Here is a 24,195-nt window from a genome sequence, read left to right as displayed (position 1 = left end):
TTTTCTGCATGAAATTGTATTGTATATGTAGGGTTGTAGGTTTGGATATAGATGTATAAAGTTCCAATCTCTATAATTCAAGCTATAATTCTTGATTTGGGATCTTTATTATGTTTCTTAGCTTTTAAGTATTAATATTAAAAATTGGACAACATTCATTTACCTCGAAAATCATTTAATTCATTTAGCAATCAATATTCATTATCTTTTAAAAAGTATCAAAATTTTCCCTTATTGGTAGTAATTGTGTGTTATGTTTTGTGTTTTGTTTTGTTTTTTTTTTTTTTTTTTTTTTTTTTTTTAAAATCACTTATCAGGAATGCTCCATGCTGTAAATTGCTTCTTTCTGAAGTTTATTCTTTTTCTATAATTATCCCTCTCTCTGTGGCTTTACAATTTTATTATTTTTTTAGTTTCTGTGAATAATGGAGAAATTATCTAATTGGAAGTTGGGCCTTCCGCAATGCAAATTGGTGTCGACTAGCTTCGGTGTAAATTGATTTTCTGATAGTATTTCTCTATCATGGCTGTATTCTTAAGAAAACATTGATATATGTGATGATTAGTAAAGACTCTTTATGTCAACATGACCGCAAAGTTTAATTAACTTAAAGGCGACCTAGGATATTATATGACAAAAGTTTCTATATATGCTTCAATTGTCAACTGAATTCAAAAAGCATTTACGTCTTTTAGCTCTTGGGACTAAACTGTCACTTTTGGAAAGGTTGGGGCCTGAATAGCTACCAAAGTTAAGGACAAAAACTTAAGATCCCATATTTTGTTTGAGAGGTTTATAATTTTTTTTTTTTTTTGTTAATTTTTTAATTTGGATTTGTATTTACCTAGTGAATTCTGGAAGACAAATTTCTATTTTTTGATAAATCATATTTATTTGAAATTGATGAAAATGATATGTATAAGAGATTCGAACATTAGATATTTGTTTTAATATCAAAAAATAAGAACTTAAATTAAAGGGTAGATACTTAATATTAGTACATATGTATAGATGTATGTCCATAATGCTGTGAATAAATTTATGAAAACTCAAAATCACAGTTGAAGCATTGCGCTTGTACATAACCTGCAATTACACTCATCCATAAATTCTGCTTGAAAAAACATGTTGATCATTGGAAACTTATGAATACTTATCTTACAAATGTATGAATTATGAAAAAGTAATGACTAGTAAAGAGTTATATTCTTCTTATATATGCAATGCAGGGCTCTAGGTTCCAACAATTTGGAACAAGATCCCTCCTGAACTGGGTAACTTAGTTAAACTAGTGCAGATGTAGGTTGTTATTCATTCTGTTTAACATATTTTTCTTTAGTTATTTTTGAAAGTATAACAATAATTTTCATACCTCAGATTCAGTCTTATGAAATCAAGAAACTTTTTATTGGTGAATTTAACAGTAACATAGATAGTTCTAGATGGCGCGGGGAAATTTTCTCAACATTTACTAATCTTTGAAATATGCAAATTATGTAAGGAAGATCCTGTCTACATGTTTGTGGCTTTCAATTGCAACTATGCCTGAATTTGGCTTACAATGAGTGATTTGTTAAATTTCAGGGGGCATTTGATTGTTCTTTAACAGGAAAAAATCCTGATTTCATCGGGAACTGAACCAACCTTACAACGCTGTAATATATGAAAAACTTCTTTCATAATATTCAAATGTGTTGCATGGTTGGCACGTTTGCCTCTTGATCAACCTATTTTCACTTTTTTAGAATTCTAATTGCAAGTTACTTCAAGGAAATTTACAACCTCCAATAGAATAAACTTCAAGAAGTTTCGATATGTTTATTGATAAACATAATGTCCCATTTATAATAAGACATTACATTACACCACTACTAACCAAAGTCTCGTCATTTACATCTAAAGTAACTCCACTAAACTAGATGATAGGACACATTATTTGGACACCTAGACTCCACTAACAAAGACTCATTTAAACAACAACCAACACAATAATACCGACAATAATTAAAGACTTATTTTAACTTGGCTTAATGTGAGCACATAAGTTAATAATTTTGCAACTTACACATAAGTTAAATCCAAATTTTTATTGAAAATTTTCACTTGAATGAATTAAGTTATTCATATATTATAGTCTAAGGGTGCATTTGATTCAGGAAATATTGTATTATTGGAAAGATAGATTATTAGGTAATCTTTAGAGAAATATGTTTGGTTGGTTTGAATAAATTGGTGGATATGTTTTAATAATATGTTTGGTTGGGAGGATAAATGGGTGGATATGTTATGTAGATTACTAAATTGCTCTCTTTTTTATATAATAATATATTATTATTTTATTTTATTTTATATAACGGTGCCCATTTCATGACCAGATCTATGGCATTTCACGGCCACATCTTTGGCAATGAAATGGCTAGATCTGGTTGTTTTCGGCCATGGATTTGTGATCCATGGCCGGAAACGTCATTAACGGCACACGACTGGCAAGATCCCATTGGTCTTGCACCGATATGACGACTTTCATTGACGACCAACGGTGGTGGCTAGCGGCCAACGGTGGTCTTGGGTGGTTGGGGGTATTTTATTAACTTTTAAATTTTTTTGTAGTTGGGGTGTTCTAGCTAAATTCTCAATTATAAGGGGTCTGAGTAATTGTTATTTGGTAAACATATGAGGGCAAATGTGTCCGAAATGATAAAAAATTAAAGGTAAAATAGGGTCAAAATTAAGATTACCTCAATAATCTTATATTAACACCCCTTGGAAAGGTAATATGATTACCTTCAATATTACCAATAGTAAACACTAGGCTTCTATTATTTGCAATAAAAGATTACGTAATATTTTATTACTTGACAATCAAATAAGAAAATCTTAAAAATTAAACAAAGATTACAAGATTAATCTTATATTATTCTGAACCAAACGCAACTTAAGTATAATATACTCCACACCTTATGAAATTAGAATCGAACTGTCATGTTTAATTTCTGAAATGAAGAAATTAGTTGACAATAGTAAAGAGATGGTCACCTAATTCCAATTCCATCCATTTTTTCTAACTTGACCTCATTGACCATATTGTGAGTATAACTCAGATAATATTTCTCTCTAAAAAGTAAGTCAAAAAGTTGAAGTTACACCATTTCATATTAGTGATGTTTTAATTGATTATGTAGGCAAATCATGTATAAATAATGTGAGCTCGTCTCTCAATTTCATAGAAAATATGAAGAACTAAATAATTTTGTAACTTATAGAATAATTTCAAATTAAAAAATAACTTCTAAATATCTTTTTTTGTTTTTCTTAAGTAGTCAGGATAAAAAGAATGAAAGATCTTATTCTATGGGTACTACATCAGAGAACCTAGATTTGGCTGTGCTAAATTGTATTTATTTCATCATACCAAAATCAAATGTTAAGAAAAATTACACATATAATTTTTTTTTTTTTTTTTTATTTGAGGACTTCGTAGCCCAATCATGGTTCTTAGCAGTAGTCTCTATAAAAATAATGAATTTAAAAAATAAAATCAAAAGAAATGAGGGAACTCATCGGTAACATTTGCTTTAGCTTTATGAAATGTAGTTATACTTCACTTTCAAATGCAAAATAGTTCGGTTTAGGATTATACAAATCAGAGAAGGAATCGTGTTCCTTACTTAGCTTTCCACTTTAACATTACAACGGTGGTGATGAACCCACCTGGCATGTTTGTCCGTTACACAATGCTACCAGAAAAAAATAAAACAAAAATCCTTTATAATTATTTTTTATGGTCCTTGAATTTATTAATTGTGACAAAGGGTGCCACCAATTCCCATACAAAAAAAAAAAAAAAAAAAAAAAAAAGTGCAAATAAATTGTTATTAATTATTTTGACTCTTGTCGCTAATACAGCATACAATTTGTTGATGCGTGATTTTGACACCAACTAATCGACACGTGTGCAACGTTGAATGGACAAGAGACGCATGTGAATACAGAAAGAAAAACAGTAAATGCAATGGAAGACTTTTTAAGTGGTTCGGATGCTAAGGTAGCAAATCCTACGTCCACTGATTTTTTTTTATTTTGTTGGTCAGGTCGTTTTAGCGTGCTGACTTACAAATGATTTGCTGAAAGTGAAAAGTGGAAAATACAAGAGAATAAGCTGTTTGTGAATTAAAATGGGCCAATCCTCTCAAAGGGAAAGTCTTCTCCTTTTTATAGGGGGATGAGCATGGGTAACCATCGCGAAATCCGTCGGTTGGTGTGGATGTCAGGGTAAATCATCCTTTATGTCAAATTGCTCACCTTTCAAACTGATTTTGCGTGATTTGGAGCAGGAAATTGACACGTGGGTTCCTCATAGCACCTGACGGGCCTGGCATTCACCCACCATTCTGACAGTGGCAGATCGTCCTCTTCCTCACGCGACCCTACGTCAGCTCTCGGTTCCCAGGCATAACAGAAGTCCCCTAGTTTTTAAGTTTCGAGGATCGAACCTTGGAAACTACGAGTCATGCCGGGATTGGGGATTTCTAAGAGGTCGTCTGTTCCGACCTGACTGAAATATGTTCATTAAAGGAACTTCAGCGAGCTCGTCGGGAAGCGACCTTCGCCATAAATGACCTGGTAGCCATTGTCCAAGCGTCCCGACCTAGGAGCGGGCCTTAGTTGACAGGTGTTTTGCGTGTGTCAGGTGTTTACCAGGCGCATTAAATGCGTTGTGTGCTGAAACGTTATCGCTTTGACAGAGCATTAATTGCGTGTCACGCTCGAAACATCAGCCTTTATTAAGGCATTTAATGTGGTGTGCGGTGCAATTAATGCGGGGAGAGAGAGAGAAGGGCGTCGTTCGAGTTCTTCAACGGAAAAATCTTAACCACCCTTAATTGCAAATCTCCTCCCCGTCGATCAATGACACGTGTCCGCGATCAAGGGTGTGAGATGGTTGCTGCCCAAGCGTCGCTTCGGTTCCGTGGAGCGGTAACCGCCGATTCGTCTCCATATAAGAACTCAAGTCTTCAGTTGAGGCCACCAAAGCATCCCTTGCTGCAAAAATGAGACCTTTGCAAACCAGAAACTTCCTTTCTCCGATTGGCGTTTCTCTGTCATCTGAAGCAAGAGTCGTTCACGGTTGTGCTTTTTGAAAAGGTGAAGTTCCCTCGTCTTTTTTCCTTTTGCATTGTTTTGTTTTGTTGGTGGTGTTGAGTCTCTTGATGCTTCATCGGAGACGTGACGCCGGAGTTGGGCTCGGGCTGCGAATGACGGTTCGAGCCATTGCTAGGATTTAGAGAACGCGGTCCTCGCCGCCGTATGGGGCAACCGTGCGATGACTTAAATGACCCGTCTGTCACTGTTGCAGACTGCGGGATGGAGCCCTCAGCGTCCAGGCCCGAAGAAGGAGCTGGCTCGTCCTCACGGGGTGTTCCTGCGGACGCGCCTCTTGATGTCTTCTCGGTCCTCACCCAAGAAGAGCTCAAGAGAGTCGTTAAGCAGTTCGGTGTCCGCGTGGAGTTATTCCTCGACACCACGAGGTCGTCGTGGCATCCGTCCAGTGGCCTAGCTGCGATCTCCGAAGAGATCTTTAAGGGTGGGGGGTTAATTCCTTTCCACCCTTTTATCAGGTCGGTCCTCGATCACTTCGGGATCGCACCGATGCAGCTAACATCGAACGCATATGTCATTGCGGTCGCGATGTACATCGCGTGTCGGGAAAACGATCTGGGCGAGCTGACAGCGGTGGAGCTCGGCTGCTCGTACTACCTCAAGAGGAGTAAGGACAAGGACTCCTACTACCTGTCTCGACGACCTACCACCGCCGGAGGGATACATGGCTATCCCAGCAACGCGGGGGCCCATGAGACGAAGTTCTTCTTCTTCTGCTATGACGGCCACTGTCAATTTCAAGACCCAAGTATGTTTCTTTTCGCTGAACTTATTGACTATGTTTCGCATTCTAACGACTTGCTTCCCTATGCAGTTAACAAAACAACCAGTCTAGTCCTGCTCACCGACCAAAATCGGATTGTCTCTTTCGGGTTCCTGTCGGAAGAAGCTCGTGACGCGAAGAAGCTCGTGACTATCGCGAACTTGCGGAAGTACGGTTTTTTCAACAAGGAGGCTTCTTTGGAGTCCCCAAAACGTAAGTCTCGCCGACTAACATTTCTGGTCGTGGAATATTTTTGCCATATTAGCTAACATGTTTGCGTACAGTGACCATGCCTCCAAAGGAATCCGAACAGTCCCGCCGGGCACCGTTCGTCTCTCCCCGATCGAAGAAGGCCAGGGCGGCGGAAGCTAGTCGCCCCATTCCGGCTCAGCCGGTGCGGGCTTCTGCACCACCGCAGCCCCGACCTGAGGAGACAGCAACCAGCACCGAACATGTTGCTCAGCAGTCGCCCCCTCAGCCATCGCCCGCTCGCCCAAGGCATAAGACGATGGCCCAGCGATCAAAGAAGAGAAAGCAAATCCGGGCCGAAGAGACTGAGACCGAATCCGAGGGTGATCAGCCCTTGAGGTCGCGCCGGGGGGTTGGAAGGAGGTCGGGCAAGGAGCCCGTCGAAGGGACGGCCGCAGTCGATAAGGCAAAGGGCACCCCGGTGTTGGATTCACTGGGGAATCTGCCCGAATACTTGCAGCCGGTGGTCTACTCCTTGCTCGAGTGCGGGCTGTCAGAGTCATACGACGAGTTCGCTGACACGGGCGACGTGGAACTTATGACAACATCGGTCCAACATCTGGGAAAGGTGAGCGAACCGTCTTTAAATGTAGAACTTCGCTAGCGATGTTTATTCTAACCTGCTCCTTGTTCGCAGGCTCTGCTGGCCATGAGGATATCCCTAGAGAAGGCGCAGCTAGGCGCCGCTAAAGGGGATAGCGACCTAAAAAGGAAGGTCGCAAGACTGAAGGAAGACTTGGAAGCCGTCGAGGTAGAAAGACAACTGTCTGTCGATGCAGGGAACAGATATCTGAACCAGAAGAACGCTGCTTTGCGCACTGTGGACTTCCAGAAAGCGGAGCTTGAGTGACGTGCCGAGGAGGTAAAGGAGCTCCAAATGACAACGGCTCGTCTTACCAAAGAGGTCGGAGAGAAGAACCAGGAGCTTCAGGCGACCTTTGAGCGGGCCCAGCGAGCTGAGCAGGAAGTGGAGGCTTCCGAGAAGAGGAGGCAAACTCTCAAGGCCGAGCTCCCGGAGAGCAAGGGTAAAGTTGCTTCCTTGACCGAGGAAGTGCGGGTCCAGGTAGAGGAGCTCGAGGACAGGGTCGTTGATTGGGCGATCGGGTCCATTTATACTTTGCGGCCTAAGAATCCAGATTTGGATATTTCCGACCTCCCGAAGGAGTGGCAGGAGAGTTTGCGAATATTGGAGACGGAAGATGATGAAGCGGCGGTGGCTGCTGCTCGAGGGCCCGATCAAGCAGGCAGCTCGGGGTAGGCTTCCGAAAAACCCCCGGCCGACCAGCCCTAGAGGTTGGGCTTTTAAGGGATTTTTGGGGCTGTTGATTTTGTAATTTTGTGTCCTTAATGAAAAATGACTTTTACAATTCCTGTTCGCTTTATCATACAAGCTTTGTAGTATAACTTGAAAACATATTTACATGGAAAATATAAGCGAACTGTTACAATGAACAGATAACGTTACAAAGAGTATTCCTTAAAATTACAAAAGTTAAGAGTTCCAGGATTACTGGTAGTATGGCCGGAGGTGCTCGGCATTCCAAACTCGGGGTACTTTGGAACCGTTCAATCTCTTGAGATGGTAAGTCCCCGGTCTGATCACCTTGTCAACCCGGTACGGTCCTTCCCAGTTAGGTCCTAGTACCCCCGCACTTGGCTCTCTGGTCCCAAGGAAACTTCCTTTAGCACAAGGTCTCCGACCTGGAAGTCTCTTCGCTTGACCTTTGAATCGAAAAACCTCTTTGCACGCTGCTGGTAGGCTGCTATCCTTAGCGAAGCCTTGCTGCGATGCTCTTCAATGAGGTCCAAACTTGCCCTCATAAGTGCTTCGTTTTCAACCTCATCGTACAAGTCCCTCCGAAGAGAACCAGTTCCCACCTCTACAGGAATCATTGCTTCGCAGCCATAGGCTAGCGAAAAAGGGATTTCTGAGGTAGAGGTTCTTGGGGTTGTCTTGTACGCCCATAAGACTTCGGGGAGATCATCAGCCCAATTTCCTTTGGCTGCCGCGAGTTTAGCCTTTAGAGTGTGCTTGATGGTCTTGTTGACAGCTTCAACTTGGCCATTTGCTTGCGGTCTGGCGACTGAGGCGAATTTTTTATGGATGCCCAACTCGTCGCAGAACTGCTTAAACTCCTCGTTATCGAACTGCTTCCCATTATCCGAGATGAGGGTATGGGGAATTCCGTAGCAGCACACTATGTTCTTGAAAACGAAGTCTTTCAGCTTTCTGGTCATGATCGCGGCTAGCGGTTCAGCTTCCACCCATTTTGTGAAATAATCTACCGCAACCACGGCATACTTGACCCTTCCCTTTCCAACTGGCATGGGACCGATAAGGTCGATCCCCCACATGGAAAATAGCCAGGGGCTGGTCATCGTTATTAGCTCGTGCGAGGGGGCTCGCGGAATGTTCGCGAACCGCTGGCACTTGTCACATTTCTTGACAAAATTGTGCGCATCTTCTTGGATCCGGGGCCAATAATATCCCTGACGAACAACCTTGTTCGCAAGAGATCGAGCAGCTGTGTGGTTACCGCAGATCCCTTCGTGAATTTCCCTCATAACGTAGTCTGCTTCTTCACTTGTTACACATCGGAGGAGAGGGGCACTGAATCCTCTCCTATACAGTTGGTCCCCAATGAGTGCGTAACGAGCAGATCTTGCTCGCAGGACCCTTGCCTCGACCTTGTCGTCTGGCAAGGTCCCATCTTTGAGGTACCGAAAAATGGGAGTCATCCAGGAATCCGGTTGAGTCACATTTACGGCCTGTTCGGCTGAGCTGATAGTTGGAGCATCCACGAAACGAACAGGAATGTTGACTGGAGCCTCTGAATCCAATGACGAGGCTATTTTTGCTAGGGCGTCCGCTATAGAGTTGCTATCTCTGGGGATATGAGTGATTTCAAAGCGTTTAAACGATCCGAGAGTGGTCTTAGCTTCTTTCAGGTAGCGGACCATGTTCTCTTCTTTGGCTTGGTATTCCCCTAAAATTTGGTTGACGACCAGCATGGAGTCGCTGTAAATGCTGATCGCGGTCGCACCCATTTCTTTGGCAAGTCGCAACCCGGCGAGCAGGGCTTCATACTCTGCCTCATTGTTGGTCGCCTTAAACCCGAACCGGAGAATACCATGAATTCGAGCCCCCTCGGGGCTTACAAGGAGAAGACCCGCACCGGCTCTTTTCCTGTTCGACGACCCGTCGACGTAGAGGTTCCAGGTCGACAGGTTCTGAATACTTTTCTGCACGACTTCGCTAGGCTGTTGCTCGCTCGGAAGATAGGAAAATTCTGAGATGAAGTCTGCGACAGCTTGCCCCTTAATGGTTGATCTGAGCTTGTACTTCAAGTCGAACTGGCTCAATTCCATGGCCCATTTGAGCAGTTTACTTGAGGCTTTCGGTTTCTGGAGGACCTGCCTGAGGGGGTAATTAGTCATTACGTTGATTGTATGGGCGTGAAAGTAAGGTCACAGCTTTCTGGATGCGATCAGCAGAGCAAAGGCTAGTCGCTCCATTTTCGGATATCGCATCTCGGCATCCGATAGATGCTTGCTTGCATAATACACTGGCCACTACGCCTTTTCCTCTTCTCGTACTAGAGCTGCACTGACCGCGAACTGGGAGACGGACAGGTAGATGAGCAGGATTTCCTGTGGAAGAGGCTTAGAGAGGAGAGGTGGCTTCCCTAAGTGTTCTTTTATACTCTGGAATGCCTGTTCGCATTCGGGAGTCCATTCGAATTTCTTGTTGGCCTTCAGAACATTGAAAAATGGTAAGTAGCGGTCTGTTAATCTCGATATGAAGCGACTAAGTGCCGCTATTCGCCCATTTAGGCTCATGACTTGCTTTTTGCTGGTCGGGCTCTCCATATCGAGCAGAGCTTGGATCTTCTCGGGGTTTACTTCTATGCCCCGCTGATTAACCATATACCCCAGGAACTTTCCTGGCGATACCCGAACGAACACTTGAGAGGGTTTAGCTTCATTCTGTACAGTCGGAGGATGTCAAACATCTCGGCGAGATGTGCAATGTGTTCTGAGGCGACCTGGGATTTGACCAGCATGTCGTCCACATAGACCTACATTGTCTTCCCGATCTGGTCGGAGAACATTCGGTTGACCAACCTTTATAGGTCGCGCCCACATTCTTGAGGCCGAAAGGCATAACTTTGTAACAGTATAGCCTCTGGTCCGTAATGAAGGATGTATGCTCCTCGTCCGACCCATACATCCGGATTTGGTTGTACCCCGAGTATGCATCCATAAAGCTTAGCAGCTCGTGCCCCGAGGTGGCATCAACGAGCTGGTTGATTCTCGACAAAGGGAAGCTGTCTTTCGGGCAAGCTTTATTAAGATCGCTGAAGTCAACGCAGGTCCGCCACTTGCCGTTTGGCTTCTTTACTAGGACTAGGTTGGCAACCCAGGTCGGGTATAGCGCCTCTCGGATGGACCCGTTTCGGAGGAGGTTTTCCACTTCTGATTTTAGTGCGGTGTACCGCTCTGGATCCATCGCTCTTCTTTTCTGGCGAACCGGTTTGGCTTCGCTGCTGACGTTTAATGAATGGCAAATAACGTCCGGGCTGATCCCGATCATATCTGCATGCGACCAGGCAAACACGTCAATGTTTTCCCTTAAGAAGCTTATCAGCTCGAAAGCGAGCTAAGGGTTGAGACAGCTTCCAATCCTTAACACTCAGCTCGGCTCTTTTGGATCAACCAAAATTTCAGACAGATCCTCAACCGGGCCACTAGGAGGGATTTCCTGGATTCGCGGATCTATGTTATCCTCTACTGGACCAAGCTGTGGCTCGATCCGACTGATCGCCATAGCCTGGCGAGGCACACATCACAAAATACCCTTTCCTTTGTCTGCCATCTGCACCGCTTTTACGTAGCATTCGCGAGATGCGCTTTGCGATCCGCTCACTTCCCCGATCCCCGTTGGAGTGGGGAACTTCATCTTGAGGTGATACATGGAAGTGACTGCCTTGAAGCTCCTCAACAGAGGTCGCCCCAAGATTCCATTAAAGGCCGATGGGCAGTCCACGACCAAAAATTTGGTAACCCTAGTCACCTCGTCGTAGTCACCGAGCGTGACTGGTAGCTGGATCGTTCCTTTGGGGATCAGGTGGTCCCCTGTAAAACCGTAAAGAGGTATCGAGGCGGGCTTCAGGTCAGCCTCGTCTAGGTTCATTCTATCGAAAGCAGTCTTGAACAAGATGTTCACAGCGCTTCCGTTGTCCACAAGCATTCTGCAGACATTATGGCACCCTATCAGGGGCGTGACCACCAGGGCGTCCTCGTGAGGATGGTGCAAGCGAGCTGCTTCCTTTTCGCAGAAGGTGATCAGCTCCTCCTTTCGAGCCTTTTGCGGTCGCTGCAAAGTGTTCATTACCCTGATCGGGTCGTGATATGCTTCACGAGCATACCTTTCCTGCGCACCTCGCGTGTTTCCCGCGAGTTGCGGGCCTCCGAAAATTATGTTAACACTACTGTACCTGCTGCGATCACGACGCTTTTTCTTCTGCTCCCCTTGGTTTTCTTTTGGAGAGTCGTCAATATACTCTTTGAAGTACCCTTTCTTGATGAGCTCCTCGATTGCCTGCTTTAGAGCTTGGCATTCATCAGTGTGATGCCCGTTGTCCCGATGGAAACGGCAGTATTTTTTGCTGTTTCTGGTCGTAGCAGGGGTTTTCATGGGTTCCGGTTCACCGAGCAGGCTGGCCTCCTCGGATTTGTCGAGAATTACAGATATGGACACGTTCAGCGGAGTGTATTAAGCTCTATCCCGGTCGCGACGAGGAACAGGATCATAAGACTTCTTGTGCTCGTAGCGGGGTTTCTTCCCTTTTCGCAGATCATCAATGTCTCCTTTGCGATCAGCTCTCCTATTTTCTCCCCGACCAGACACACTGCTTGAAGTGCCATGATCGCGACGGCGGAGTGCCGCCAATGAATTCTCTATCCGGAGATATTTTTCTGCAAGGTGGTAAAATCTGCAGTTCTTTCCACAGGTCGGTTTACGGGCGAACTCCAGCTATTATAAGCGTTCGGATGGACTCTTCTGGGGCATGAGCCACCTTGTTGAGTTCCCTGTAGAAACGGTCAATATAAGATTGCAGGGATTCGTCTCTTTCTTGCCTTATGTTGCTGAGGTAGCTCAAAGGCATTGAAAACTTCCGATTTGCTTGGAAATGCCGTAGGAACGTCGTGCTCATCTGAGACCACGAACAGATCGATCCCGCTGGGAGCGACCTTAACCATCGCTTGGCGTGGGAAGTCAGCGTCACGGCCAAACAACGGCATTTTGCAAGGTCTGAAATCTGGTGGAGCTCCATCAGGTCGTTGAACTCATACAGATGATCCTGTGGGTCATGGTTCCCATCAAACGGTCGCATGTGGGCATTCTGAACCCCGGTGGGAGTGGAGCAGCAAGCACTTGGGGAGAGAAAGGGGATGCAGAGGCGACCTGTGCTTGTTCGTTTTGCTGCTCCCTTAACCGGTCCAGAGCTTGTTGTAGCTCCTCAATTTGTGGTAACAGAGCCAATTGGGGATTGCTTTCACCCATGCGAGTTCGCCCCTCGTGATTACGGTTCAGGAAAGTATGGAGGTCGGACTCCTGCTGGCCTCGGTCGGCATTTCCGGCCGCTTTTGACACACGCTGGCTGGACGCGTGCGAAGGCGATGGATGGTGCGGCGTATTTTCACGACCCTCGCGGTGGTACGAATCGCCCCGCGAGGTGTGGGAACCTCCCGCGTGATGACGATCAGGGTTATTCTGCTGGTGGAGACGAGAATCGCCCCGCCCAGCACTTTTACTTGGGTTCACTTGCGACGTGGCATGGGACAGCTCGGGATTTACTTTTTCACCTAGCATCAGCTTTGCCGGCACCCTATTCTGGGCACGGTTCGTGTTCGCTGGCTCTTTGGAGCCCGTAGGCTTGCCCTTTGCCACTTGCTTTCCCTTACGTCTTCGCGCTGCAGTGCTCGCGGCACGGGCTATTTCCCTTTGCCGCGCTTTCATGTGACCTACAGGCGTTTTTGGCGGTTGCACCGCCCTGACTGATTTGCCTGGCGCGCCTTGGTCCAAACGGTCTAGCCTTTGGTTGACCGTTTGGAGAGTATTGTCGAACCTCTCCAGGTAGCTTCTGATGGCGGGGTCAAGCTGTGAAGTTGCTGGGATATCCACTGCCGCATTTTGCGGGGCCGAAAGTATCCTGGAAGAGGTATCCCCCTGGGTCAGAGGGATTCCCTCAACGCCCCGACTGGCTTGCTCAGGCTCGGGTTGGCGGGCCATTTGTTGCTGTAGGGCCAATAGGTTAGAGAGTCTCCCGATGAAGGATGAACACTAAATCGGCCCTCCTTCTAGCGCCAAACTGTTGATGCGTGATTTTGACACCAACTAATCGACACGTGTGCAACGTTGAATGGACAAGAGGCGCACGTGAATACAGAAAGAAAAACAGTAAATGCAATGGAAGACTTTTTAAGTGGTTCGGATGCTAAGGTAGCAAATCCTACGTCCACTGACTTTGTATTAATATGGTGGTCAGGTCGCTGTAGCGAGCTGACTTACAAATGATTTGCTGAAAGTGAAAAGTGGAAAATACAAGAGAATAAGCTGTTTGTGAATTAAAATGGGCCAATCCTCTCAAAGGGAAAGTCTTCTCCTTTTTATAGGGGGATGATCATGGGTAACCATCGCGAAATCCGTCGGTTGGTGTGGATGTCAGGGTAAATCATCCTTTATGTCATATTGCTCACCTTCCAAACCGATTTTGCGTGATTTGGAGCAGGAAATGGACACGTGGGTTCCTCACAGCACCTGGCGGGCCTGGCATTCACCCACCATTCTGACAGTGGCAGATCGTCCTCTTCCTCACGCGACCCCACGTCAGCCCTCGGTTCCCAGGCATAACACAATTAATTATTAATTAAATTATATGGAATTTCATTCATTAATCCCAAGATGATGATGATCATCAAAGAGCTACTCGAGACCTTAAAAGTCATGCCCCACAGTTTAGGTCCGTTCATTGTTCAAATATTTTTTTAAATAATATTTAAAAAAAATTAGATTATATTTACGAAAAAAGTAATTATTAATATTTTGTGAGATAAATAAAATTTTAAGAATATTAAAATAAATATATTTTTGGATTTTAACTTTATTAAAAAAATCATAATAATATTTGAGAGAGTGTTAGTTGTGCAGCGTGTGAAAACAGATCAGCGGTGGAAGAGTCTTAGTCATAATTTAATTAATAATTAATAAATACAATTAATTATTAATTAAACCATACTCCATTAGTTGCAATTTTAATTATAATCGAGTTAGTGATCTGATTACTGCCACGTGTCTCTTGCCTGATCTATTCACAGTTTCATACGTGTTCGATTCCATTAAAAAGATGAATTTCATTCATTAATCTCAAGATGATAATCATCATCATCATCACAAAAAGATCTTAAAAGTGATGGCCCCACAGTTTATTTGAATCCAGCATGTGAAAACACGTCAACGGTGGAAGAGTCATCTCGTAGAAACCAAGGTGAGAAAATGAGCGGAAGTCAGGCGTGGAGCCGGAGATGGCCAAGTTGCATTTTTAATTATAATCGGGATAGTGATCTAATTACTGCCACATGTCTCTTGTCTGATCTGTGCATACGTGTTCGATTTCAATTGGTTTCATAGAGCTACCTAAGCAAGCTTGCAAAGTTGCCGAATGCGACGTGTCGAAAATTTCCTTTGGTCACAATTGCGTGTGGAAGCGTATGGTCCAGTAATTAATTCAATAAAGAAGAAGATAATATAGAAAGTTCAAGGTTCTTAACAAAGTTTACTTATGTTAAGAACCTTGAAATTTGAAAATTCATACAAACTCTGCAGAATAATTATTCCACAGAATAGTAGCCGAAATATCTTTCTTAGTTGATGTGATTGATGGACCATGCAAAATTTCTAGGCTATATTAATTTGGTGGAATAATAATAAAAATAATTAAAGGTGTCAACTACAGATTAATAAGTTTCAATTAATACATAAATGAAGTTTTTTAATAAATTTAGACCATGTTTACTTATGTTAGGAAGCTATTGGAAAACAAAATTTCAACCAAATTTGGAAATTACAAAATTTTATCCTGTAACAATTTCTTCACATATGAACTTTCTCTAAATTTTTTTTAAAAAAAAAAAAAAAAAGATATCTTCGAAAGAGGATGAGTTTCTACATGTGAAGATCCAAACTCCGAACTCCAAATTAATTTTTTTATTTTTTATTTTGACCAAGTTTATTTATGTTATGAAGCTATTAATAAAAAATAATAATAATAAATAACCTAAATTGAAAACTACAATATATATTGTCCTGTAACAATTTCTTCACATAAGAACTTTGTCCAATTTTTATTCTTTTTAATAAAAGATATTTTTCAAAAGAGGATGAGTATTTATACACGTGAATATTCAAACTCCAAATTCATATTTGATACAGAGTTTATTTAAACAATAAAAAAAAAATTAGCCAGAACTTAAGCTTGGATTCTAAAAATCTATAGCACATTACAAATTAAAATTAATAAAAAAAAATTCCGGGTATATTAAATATTATCATAGAATTTTCACTTTTTTTAACCAAAAAAAAAAAAAAAATGTATTTATAATCTTTGCTTGAACATTGACTCATCATGAGCAAAGTCCACAGGCTAGCTACCATTCTTTATTTAAACAGTATTCAACTCAATTCTCTAATTAATATGTCAATCTATCTATTACCAAAACACTTTCTATTTGATCACCACGTAGGATCTCATAAGCTCTATAATTATTGCAAATATTTACATGTTATTGGTTTAGGCTATTTGATATTATTAATAATAAATATCTATATAACAAGATACATTCAATGTTTATTGGATGTGTTTAATTAGATAAATACACTTCACATTCACATTAAATATTTTATGATTATACGTTTTATAATTAAAATTTAGTTTTATTATTATACGTTTTGTTGGATGAATTTATTTTGATTCATTGTTTTTGTTTAATTGAATGTGAAGACCTAAGGGTAAATATATATTAATATTAGTAATAATTAATTAAATGTGAAGGGGTACAAATATATTAATGTTAATTAATAATAATAATTAATATGCATGATTATTCGTTTTGTTTGATGAATTTAGTTTGATTTATTGTTTTTGTTTAATTGAATGTGAAGGGGTACAGAAATATTAATATTAATTAATAATAATAATTAATATGCATGAATGAATGTTGAATATTAATAGATTAATAAGGTGTATTATTGAATTTCATGAATATGAAAAGATATGTTGTATCAGTTAAAGGATTCATTACTTCGAGTCTTATATATATGTCGATATATTAACAGTTTGTTAAATAATTTATCTGAAGAAAGAGAAGTAGTCAATTTTTAATTTATTTGTAAAAGTTTTCTTTTTCTTTTGCTAGTTTATTGTTAATCCTATATATATGTCGATATATTAACAATTTGTTATATGATTTATCCGAAGAAAGAGAGATAGTCAATTTTTATTTGTTATTTGTAATAGTTTTCTTTTGTTTTTGCTAATTTATTTTTACTTTTTTGTCCTGATTTGATGTGGGTATATATACCTTTAGTTGGAACATAATATTTGTTCTCATAGTTGTAAATTATGTTCTATTGAAGGTAATGTATTCATTTTACTACGCCTCTTTAATTGCTCCTTAGAAACATAAAATTTGTTCTCATAGTTGTAATGTATTGGCTATTGTATTGTTATACTCCTATTCAATCGCTTATCATGTTTGCTATATAGTTTTTGTTAAAAAGGTTATGTAATTTATTGTATGGTTTTGAATATTTGATTGTTTTAGTCCATAATTGTTTCTTGCTTTGAATATTTGGGATCAAGGAGGGTCAATTGACCCTGGTTGACTTTTAAATTTTTTTGCTTAAGTATATTAGAAAAAGCCCTTATGTGAAGTTTGACCTCCTTGATTCTTGAATTATTTTTGCTATGTTTTTACCAAATTGCCCTTATACAAAATCAAAATACCAAAAAACTTCACTATACCCAATAAATTAAAGCAAGCTACTTTTTTTTTTTTTTTGGGGGGGGGGGGGGGGGGGGGGGGTGATGGGGGGGTGTTGTTGTTGAGAAAACTTTACTTGTGTGGATAGAAGGAAAATTTTGGCTTGATAGGTTGTTGGTTAGGAAGAAGAAAAAGGTGGGGTTTAGTACTTTAGTTGGGTTTGATACCAACAAGTCCATTTTTTCTCAATTTTTTAGGTAATTGAATTTTGTATTTATGTTTTTTTAATTTTGAAAGTTCAAGGTTAATTTATAGATTAGGATTTATGAAATTGTCATAGTATTGAGACCACAAATTGCATCAATTTTATATTTATTTGTAATGATATATTGAAGTTAGAGGAAGTAAAAAGATAGTTTTTAAAGTTATTTTGGAGTATACCTTGAGACCACATTGTTTTACACATTTTTATCTTTGTTATATAAAATTGTTTCATTCAAATGGATTTTGGAATTGGCCTTAGGATCACATTGTTTTACCCATGTTGGCCTATTTTGTGTTGTTGATTTTTTTTTTTTTTTAATGGAGAAGATGAATTATTGGGACCATATTGTTTTACCCATTTGTTGTTGGAATACCTTAACTTATTAGCATTATAAATCTTTTTAGTAGTTGTGATTTCACTTATATTAATAATTATTATTGTATACATAGATTATTGTTATTGTTTGGTTTACTGAGTACATAGCTTATTTTGTTGAATTTTTCTCTATCAAGTAATAATATATTGTTGTTTTGAAATAGTATGAAGAGATATTTCAAAAGAAAATCAACAACGATCTCATCATTTGAACAAGAGAAAAATATTAGTGATTCAAGTAAAAGAGTGGATGTTGATTTACGAGATCTTCCTACGGATCCAAGCTTAAGACCCCGAATTCTAGAGTATAATCCTAATATTCAAGATCAAATCCGAAAAATATATTTGGAAAGGGGTCCTTGTCAACCGAAGGGCCATGAGTTGTTGTTTCTTGGTTTAGTGAATTTGAACAATGGTTGGAATATAGTATAGCGAAAGATGTTGTGTTTTTTCTTCACTGCTATCTTTTTAAGCCAAACGGTGATACAATGATAAAATGAAATTAGTCGTATTTAACTGATAAAAGCAATTTGAATTCTTTATTGATTATATATATGTGTGTGTGTGTGTTTCCTACTAAATTATGGTTATCATACTATTTCCTACAGGGATTTTTCTTACAATTATCTATCATGATGTTTTCAGAGTGGATGAATAATGATGTAACATTGTACTTCTCTCAAACCATGAATCCTCTTTCCTTGGTTCTTTAATTTATAATAATTTACACGATTGCATGAAAGAATCAAACACCAATCTTCATGGCCAACACTTATCGCTGTTGGTAATCCGGTGATCTCTTCCTTTTTAGCACTCAAAAGAACTAATATCATCGAAAAAAGCTCAATTTTGATGACTTTATAATCTAGTAAACTATTTCTCAAATTTTTATTTACATTTAGCATATTATAAAATATCATTTTATCTCTAACAAGTATACTTCAAACTTTGATATATAATTGATCATTAATTACATTGAATTGTATAGGAATCTAGCGGGCAACAACTTCACATTTGACAGCTCGAACATCAACTGTGTTACAATTCCATTCTACAACAAACAAAGAATACACATGAGGTCCTCTTGATGTGGCTATTCCCCATTTGATGTGATTGGTGGACTTTATTTTCAAGGAGTCCATGCAAAATTTCTAGGCTAACTTAATTTGGTGGCCCACGATTAGGGGTGAGCGGTTCTGGGTACCCTGCATTTTTCGGGGGAACTGGAACCGGAATCGCACAGTGCAAGTTCTCAAAAAAAGGAACCGAAACTGGAACCGCACAGTATAGGTTCTTCAATTCAAGGAACCGGAACCTAAAATGCAGGTTCTGATTCCTTTCCAGGGTACCCTGTAAAAAATAATTACCCCCCTATTAGTTTAAAAAATAACAAAAACACCTTATAAGTTTACAAATACACCCCTAACAAATTTTCATTATTCATTCATTTGTGTCCAATGTAACTCATAACCTGTAATCTCTAAGCAACACTTGAATTNTAGTATCATCGGAAAAAGCTCAATTTTGATGACTTTATAATCTAGTAAACTATTTCTCAAATTTTTATTTACATTTAGCGTATAATAAAATATCATTTTATCTCTAACAAGTATACTTCAAACTTTGATATATAATTGATCATTAATTACATTGAATTGTATAGGAATCTAGTGGGCAACAACTTCACATTTGACAGCTCGAACATTAGGTGTGTTACAATTCCCTTTAGGGACATGCTTCTTTTTGAATTTTCAATAAAGAAAACCAGTAATGTTCTCTGTGTTTGCCAGTGATTTCTATGGATTGAACTGTCTCCAAAGATACTTCCCCTGCAATAGAAATACTCCACGCTGTAAGTTGCTTTCATCATGAATGTTTGGGAGAATTTCTCTGTGTTCGCCAGTGATTTCTTTTCGTAATTTTTATTGTATAGCTCAAGGTTAGAAAAAATTTAATAATAGAGATCCTGACTTCAAACAGCAGTCCAAAGTTCAATTCCACTTGCATGGAATATCAAATCCTACTTAGTATACCCTACCGACCTTTGTTTAGGGGGCTTGGAGAATTGCTATGATAACAGAATTATCACCTACTAGTTCTAAATCTGCTGGTACTTTTGACTGACTCAATTGAAAGGATAATATCCAAAATTCAAGTTAGGGGACTTGCTTTGAGCTTGAGTAGAAAGAGTTGTTGGTTACGTGAGAGAGAAGGATGATGAACAAGGGAGAGAATAGAGTTGATTATATTTTTCATTACCTTAAACTGAAGGTTACAGCAGAACTTTATACACATACAGACACTATTGCACCTAACCATTAAACATATTTTACTCCAAAAAACATCCTAACCATACATTCTTAGCAACTCTGATTACATCACATTAATAAGATACAAAGTTAACAACCAAAATACATGCTGAATTCACCAAAAAACATCACTTCAGCATGCCTACATATCAGCTACGGGAACTGCTTCAGACCAGCTTCCAAACTTCAAACTTTTCTTTTGCTGCCAGAACACTGCTCCAGTTTAATCCAAAATATTGCTTCAAGCAAAATATCACTCCTTTGAACAAGAGTTGGATAAGTAATGCATCCGAACCCCACTAAATAAGGTAAGTAGAACAATATGTAATGATCATAATTGTCCACTAAATGAGGTGGGTACGTAACTAGCTTCTGGATTGTCGATTGGAGGATTTATTATAGTTTGTTTTAGCATGTATTTAGTTATCGGAAGTTATTAAAATAAAACTATTCGATGAATTTTGTCCAAATCTTTGCTGTAGGAAATTCGGATCAATATTATCATTAGCATTTTATCTGTTGGAAATTAGAAGTCGGGAAATACAATTCTCAAGCTTCTAATTTCAGAAAGATAAAGAAGAAGATGAACTTGTGTAAAAGGAGAACAATTTTATTAACTGAACATACATCTAGCCTTTCCTTTTATAAGTTTTAAAAGAATAACTGACAACAACAGTTGCAAAAAGTTACAAAATAATAAAACTGAAAATAACTTCTATTTGAGTTTATCTCAAACTGAAATTCTTGGGTCATGCCACTATCAAAAGATTCATACTTCAACATTATCTTTGCGTTTGCAGATTCACATATAGCAATCAACTCTGGTGGCAAAAAGTTCGCCAAGTATGAAGCCGACGATAGAGATATCGGTGAAGCTTCTTTTGTTGTACCTAATTCAGAAAAATGGGCAATTAGTAATGTGGGTTTTTTGTTTACTGAGGGAGGACAAGCATTCAACACACTAGTTCAAAACACTGGAACCAAAGTAATTAACAGTAACACTACACCCCCAGATCTTTATCAGACTTCAAGAAAATCGATTGGCTCACTTAGATATTATGGACTTGGTCTTGAGAATGGGCCTTACAATGTAAGCTTGTTCTTCGCCGAAATAGTTTATGAAGATCGATACTCAAGAAAATGGGGGAGCCTTGGAAGGCGTGTTTTTGATATCTATATCCAGGTAAACAATTCGGTAAAAGAAAATATTATTTGGAGATCCTGTGATTCATACCCTTATTATGTACAGATTCTACTATTACAATTGCATCTAATAATTTTTACACATAAATAGGAATGGTATCTCTCATCATTTGTCCTGTAGGGAACTCGTCGGTGCAAAGATTTTGACATATCAAAGGAAGCAGGTGGGGTTAGAAGAGCAATTAGGAAGAGCTTTAATGCTAATGTGACTGAGAACCATCTTGAAATTCACTTATTTTGGGCTGGTAAAGGGACCTGCTGCATACCTGAAGATGGTAGCTATGGACCATTAATTTCTGCTCTTAGTGTCACTCCAGGTAAACTATGTGATTTCTTTGAGTCTTAATCTATTTAAGATGAATTACTATAACTGTGTTAATATGATTTATATTGATTTAACTGAATTTTACTACTCAGAATTCCGACCAACTGTTGGTATTGAACGAAAGAACCAGATTGTGTTGATTGCTAGTATTGCAGTCCCTCTTTCAATTTTGGGCTTCATACTGATGGTTTTAGTATTTTATACGAGGATGAAAGGAGACAATAAAGATACGGAAGGTAAGAGCACCCATGACAACTTAACAATAATAGTAGTCATAAAATCTCTGATACCAAGTTTCTTCTTGAAAATTAATGGATTCCACTTTTCACTTCGTCTCAAAGTTAAAGGTTCTCTGGGCATTTGAGAAAGGTAGATTCCAGAATATAATTATAAGAAAAGTGTTGAACTCTGTTCTAGCACTTTTGAACATAGCTAAGGCTATTGTTGTAATTCATCTCCTTGTACTTCAAATCCTTCCATCTTATGCAATCTTTTATCTTGCTTCCATATGCAGTGCTACTAGGAATACGACCTAAATCGAAAATTTTCAGTTATGCTGAGTTGAGATCTGCAACAAAAGACTTCAACCCTTCAAATAAGCTAGGAGAAGGAGGATTTGGACCTGTGTACAAGGTATTTTTATGTCTTACATTTACTAGTTGCAACCTATAGATAGTTTACTTGGAACTTGGGTTGCGACGGATTATGTAATAATGTATGGTCATAGCCAGACTAGGTTGATTTTACCTTTCAAATTTTCACTGAGGAGCGATATGATTTGTGTTGTTAAATCTGGTGCCACAGGGTGTGCTTTCTGATGGAAGGATAATAGCTGTGAAGCAACTTTCATTGGGATCCCACCAGGGGAAAAATCAGTTTATTAATGAGATCGCTTCCATAACTGCAGTGCAACATCGCAATCTTGTGAAATTGTATGGATGCTGTATTGAAGGAACTAGGCACCTACTTGTTTATGAATATCATGAAAACAACAGCCTTGATAAAGTATTATTTGGTATGATCTGTAATAACCATCCTTGGGTAATTTCAAAACTAATGTTGATAATTAATACTCAACCTTCATTCAGGAAATAGGAGGTTTCATCTCAACTGGCCTACCCGATTTAAAATATGTTTGGGAACCGCAAAAGGTCTAGCATATCTTCACGAGGATTCAAAACCAAAGATTGTACATCGAGATGTCAAAGCAAGCAATATTTTACTTGATACAGAACTCTGTCCCAAAATATCAGATTTTGGATTGGCGAAGCTGTTTGATGATAAGAAAACTCACATCAACACGGGTGTTGCAGGGACCATGTAAGCTCCTTCAATCATTTCACCATCACCATGTCTTCCATAATAGCTTGTTTTGGATTATAACCTTTAGAAATACTTAAATATCTTGTAGTGGTTATCTGGCACCAGAGTATGCAATGCTTGGGCACCTAACAAGTAAGGCTGATGTATTCAGTTTTGGTGTTGTTGCTTTAGAGATTATCAGTGGAAGAGCAAGCTCTCATACTAACTTGGATGGGGAAAAGATTTATCTTCTTGAATGGGTAAACAAAATAAACTTGGAACTTGATTTTTTTTATTTAGTTTCTTTTTCAATTGTCTATATGTTATTTCTAGGCTTGGAGTCTTCATGAAAGCAACCAAAGTTTGGGGCTGGTTGATCCAACACTGATAGAGTTTGATGAAAATGAAGCTCTTCGAGTAATAGCGGTGGGTCTCTTGTGCACTCAAGCATCACCAATGTCAAGGCCACCAATGTCCCGAGTTGTGAACATGCTTACTGGAGACTTAGAAATTGGAGATGTTACATTGAAGCCAAGTTATTTGACTGATTGGAATTTTAATGATGAAACGAGTAGCTTTATTATGAACAGCGATATTGGCACATCTTCATCTGCAGCAAGTTACTGCAAGAATAAAAGTGACAATCCAAATGATCTTAGCCGAGGAGTTGACCCACTGGTCTCTCCACTAAATGTCAGCCAATTCAGTGATATAATAGCAGAGAGAAGGTATAAGAAATATCTTCACTCATTGAAACTGAGCGAATGATTTATCCGCATGCCCTTTTCTATTGTTCGCAGCATTTTCAAACTCAAACTATAGTAGACTTTTAGTGTTGGGAAGTTTTCCTTGCAGACCAATAATATTAGACAATTGATTGGAAAACCATCACACGATGAGTATAGTGAGAAAAAATTATGTGTTTCTCATTGTAGTATCGCTTCTGTAAAATTTTATATGGACTTTCTGGATAAATTTCTATTGTAGTATGGTATATATGATGATTTGAATAATGAATGAATACCTAATTTTTCTATTTTTCTCCCCTTTCTATTCCTCTATAGTTTCTTCCATTTCTTGCTACACCTCTCCTTTAACTCTATCCTTTATTTTCCTTCTTTAATTAACCAAATTTCTATATTTAAGAAATTTTCAACTGGGAAAATGCAACTTATTATACTGCCGGAAAAGCATTAT

At 39.4% G+C, this 24,195-nt stretch overlaps 1 protein-coding gene across 1 annotated transcript; it reads left to right on the top strand.

Annotated features, from left to right (window-relative positions):
* The first annotated feature begins 7,050 nt into the window (after positions 1-7,050).
* Positions 7,051-24,034, top strand: LOC116128475 (probable LRR receptor-like serine/threonine-protein kinase At1g56140). The gene is made up of 11 exons (XM_031414195.1): positions 7,051-7,427; positions 19,523-19,567; positions 19,650-19,711; positions 20,969-21,351; positions 21,493-21,688; positions 21,789-21,932; positions 22,211-22,329; positions 22,501-22,711; positions 22,785-23,016; positions 23,108-23,258; positions 23,332-24,034. Exons 1-11 carry the CDS (start codon positions 7,051-7,053, stop codon positions 23,764-23,766), a joined length of 2,355 nt encoding a protein of 784 aa, XP_031270055.1. The 3' UTR covers positions 23,767-24,034.
* Positions 24,035-24,195: the final 161 nt, after the last annotated feature.

Source organism: Pistacia vera, unplaced genomic scaffold (assembly GCF_008641045.1).
Source record: "Pistacia vera cultivar Batoury unplaced genomic scaffold, PisVer_v2 Contig200, whole genome shotgun sequence".
Lineage (NCBI taxonomy): Eukaryota > Viridiplantae > Streptophyta > Magnoliopsida > Sapindales > Anacardiaceae > Pistacia > Pistacia vera.
The sequence above is the reverse complement of the archived record's forward strand: the minus strand, read 5'-3'. Positions and strand labels throughout refer to the sequence as shown.

Bases quoted from the DNA above. Each gene is read 5' to 3' on its own strand.
- LOC116128475 (XM_031414195.1), top strand. From the start codon at position 7,051: ATGACAACGGCTCGTCTTACCAAAGAGGTCGGAGAGAAGAACCAGGAG. The intron at 19,712-20,968 runs GTAAGTTGCTTT...TTGCGTTTGCAG, and splicing joins CAATAGAAATACTCCACGCT to ATTCACATATAGCAATCAAC. The intron at 23,259-23,331 runs GTAAACAAAATA...TGTTATTTCTAG, and splicing joins AGATTTATCTTCTTGAATGG to GCTTGGAGTCTTCATGAAAG.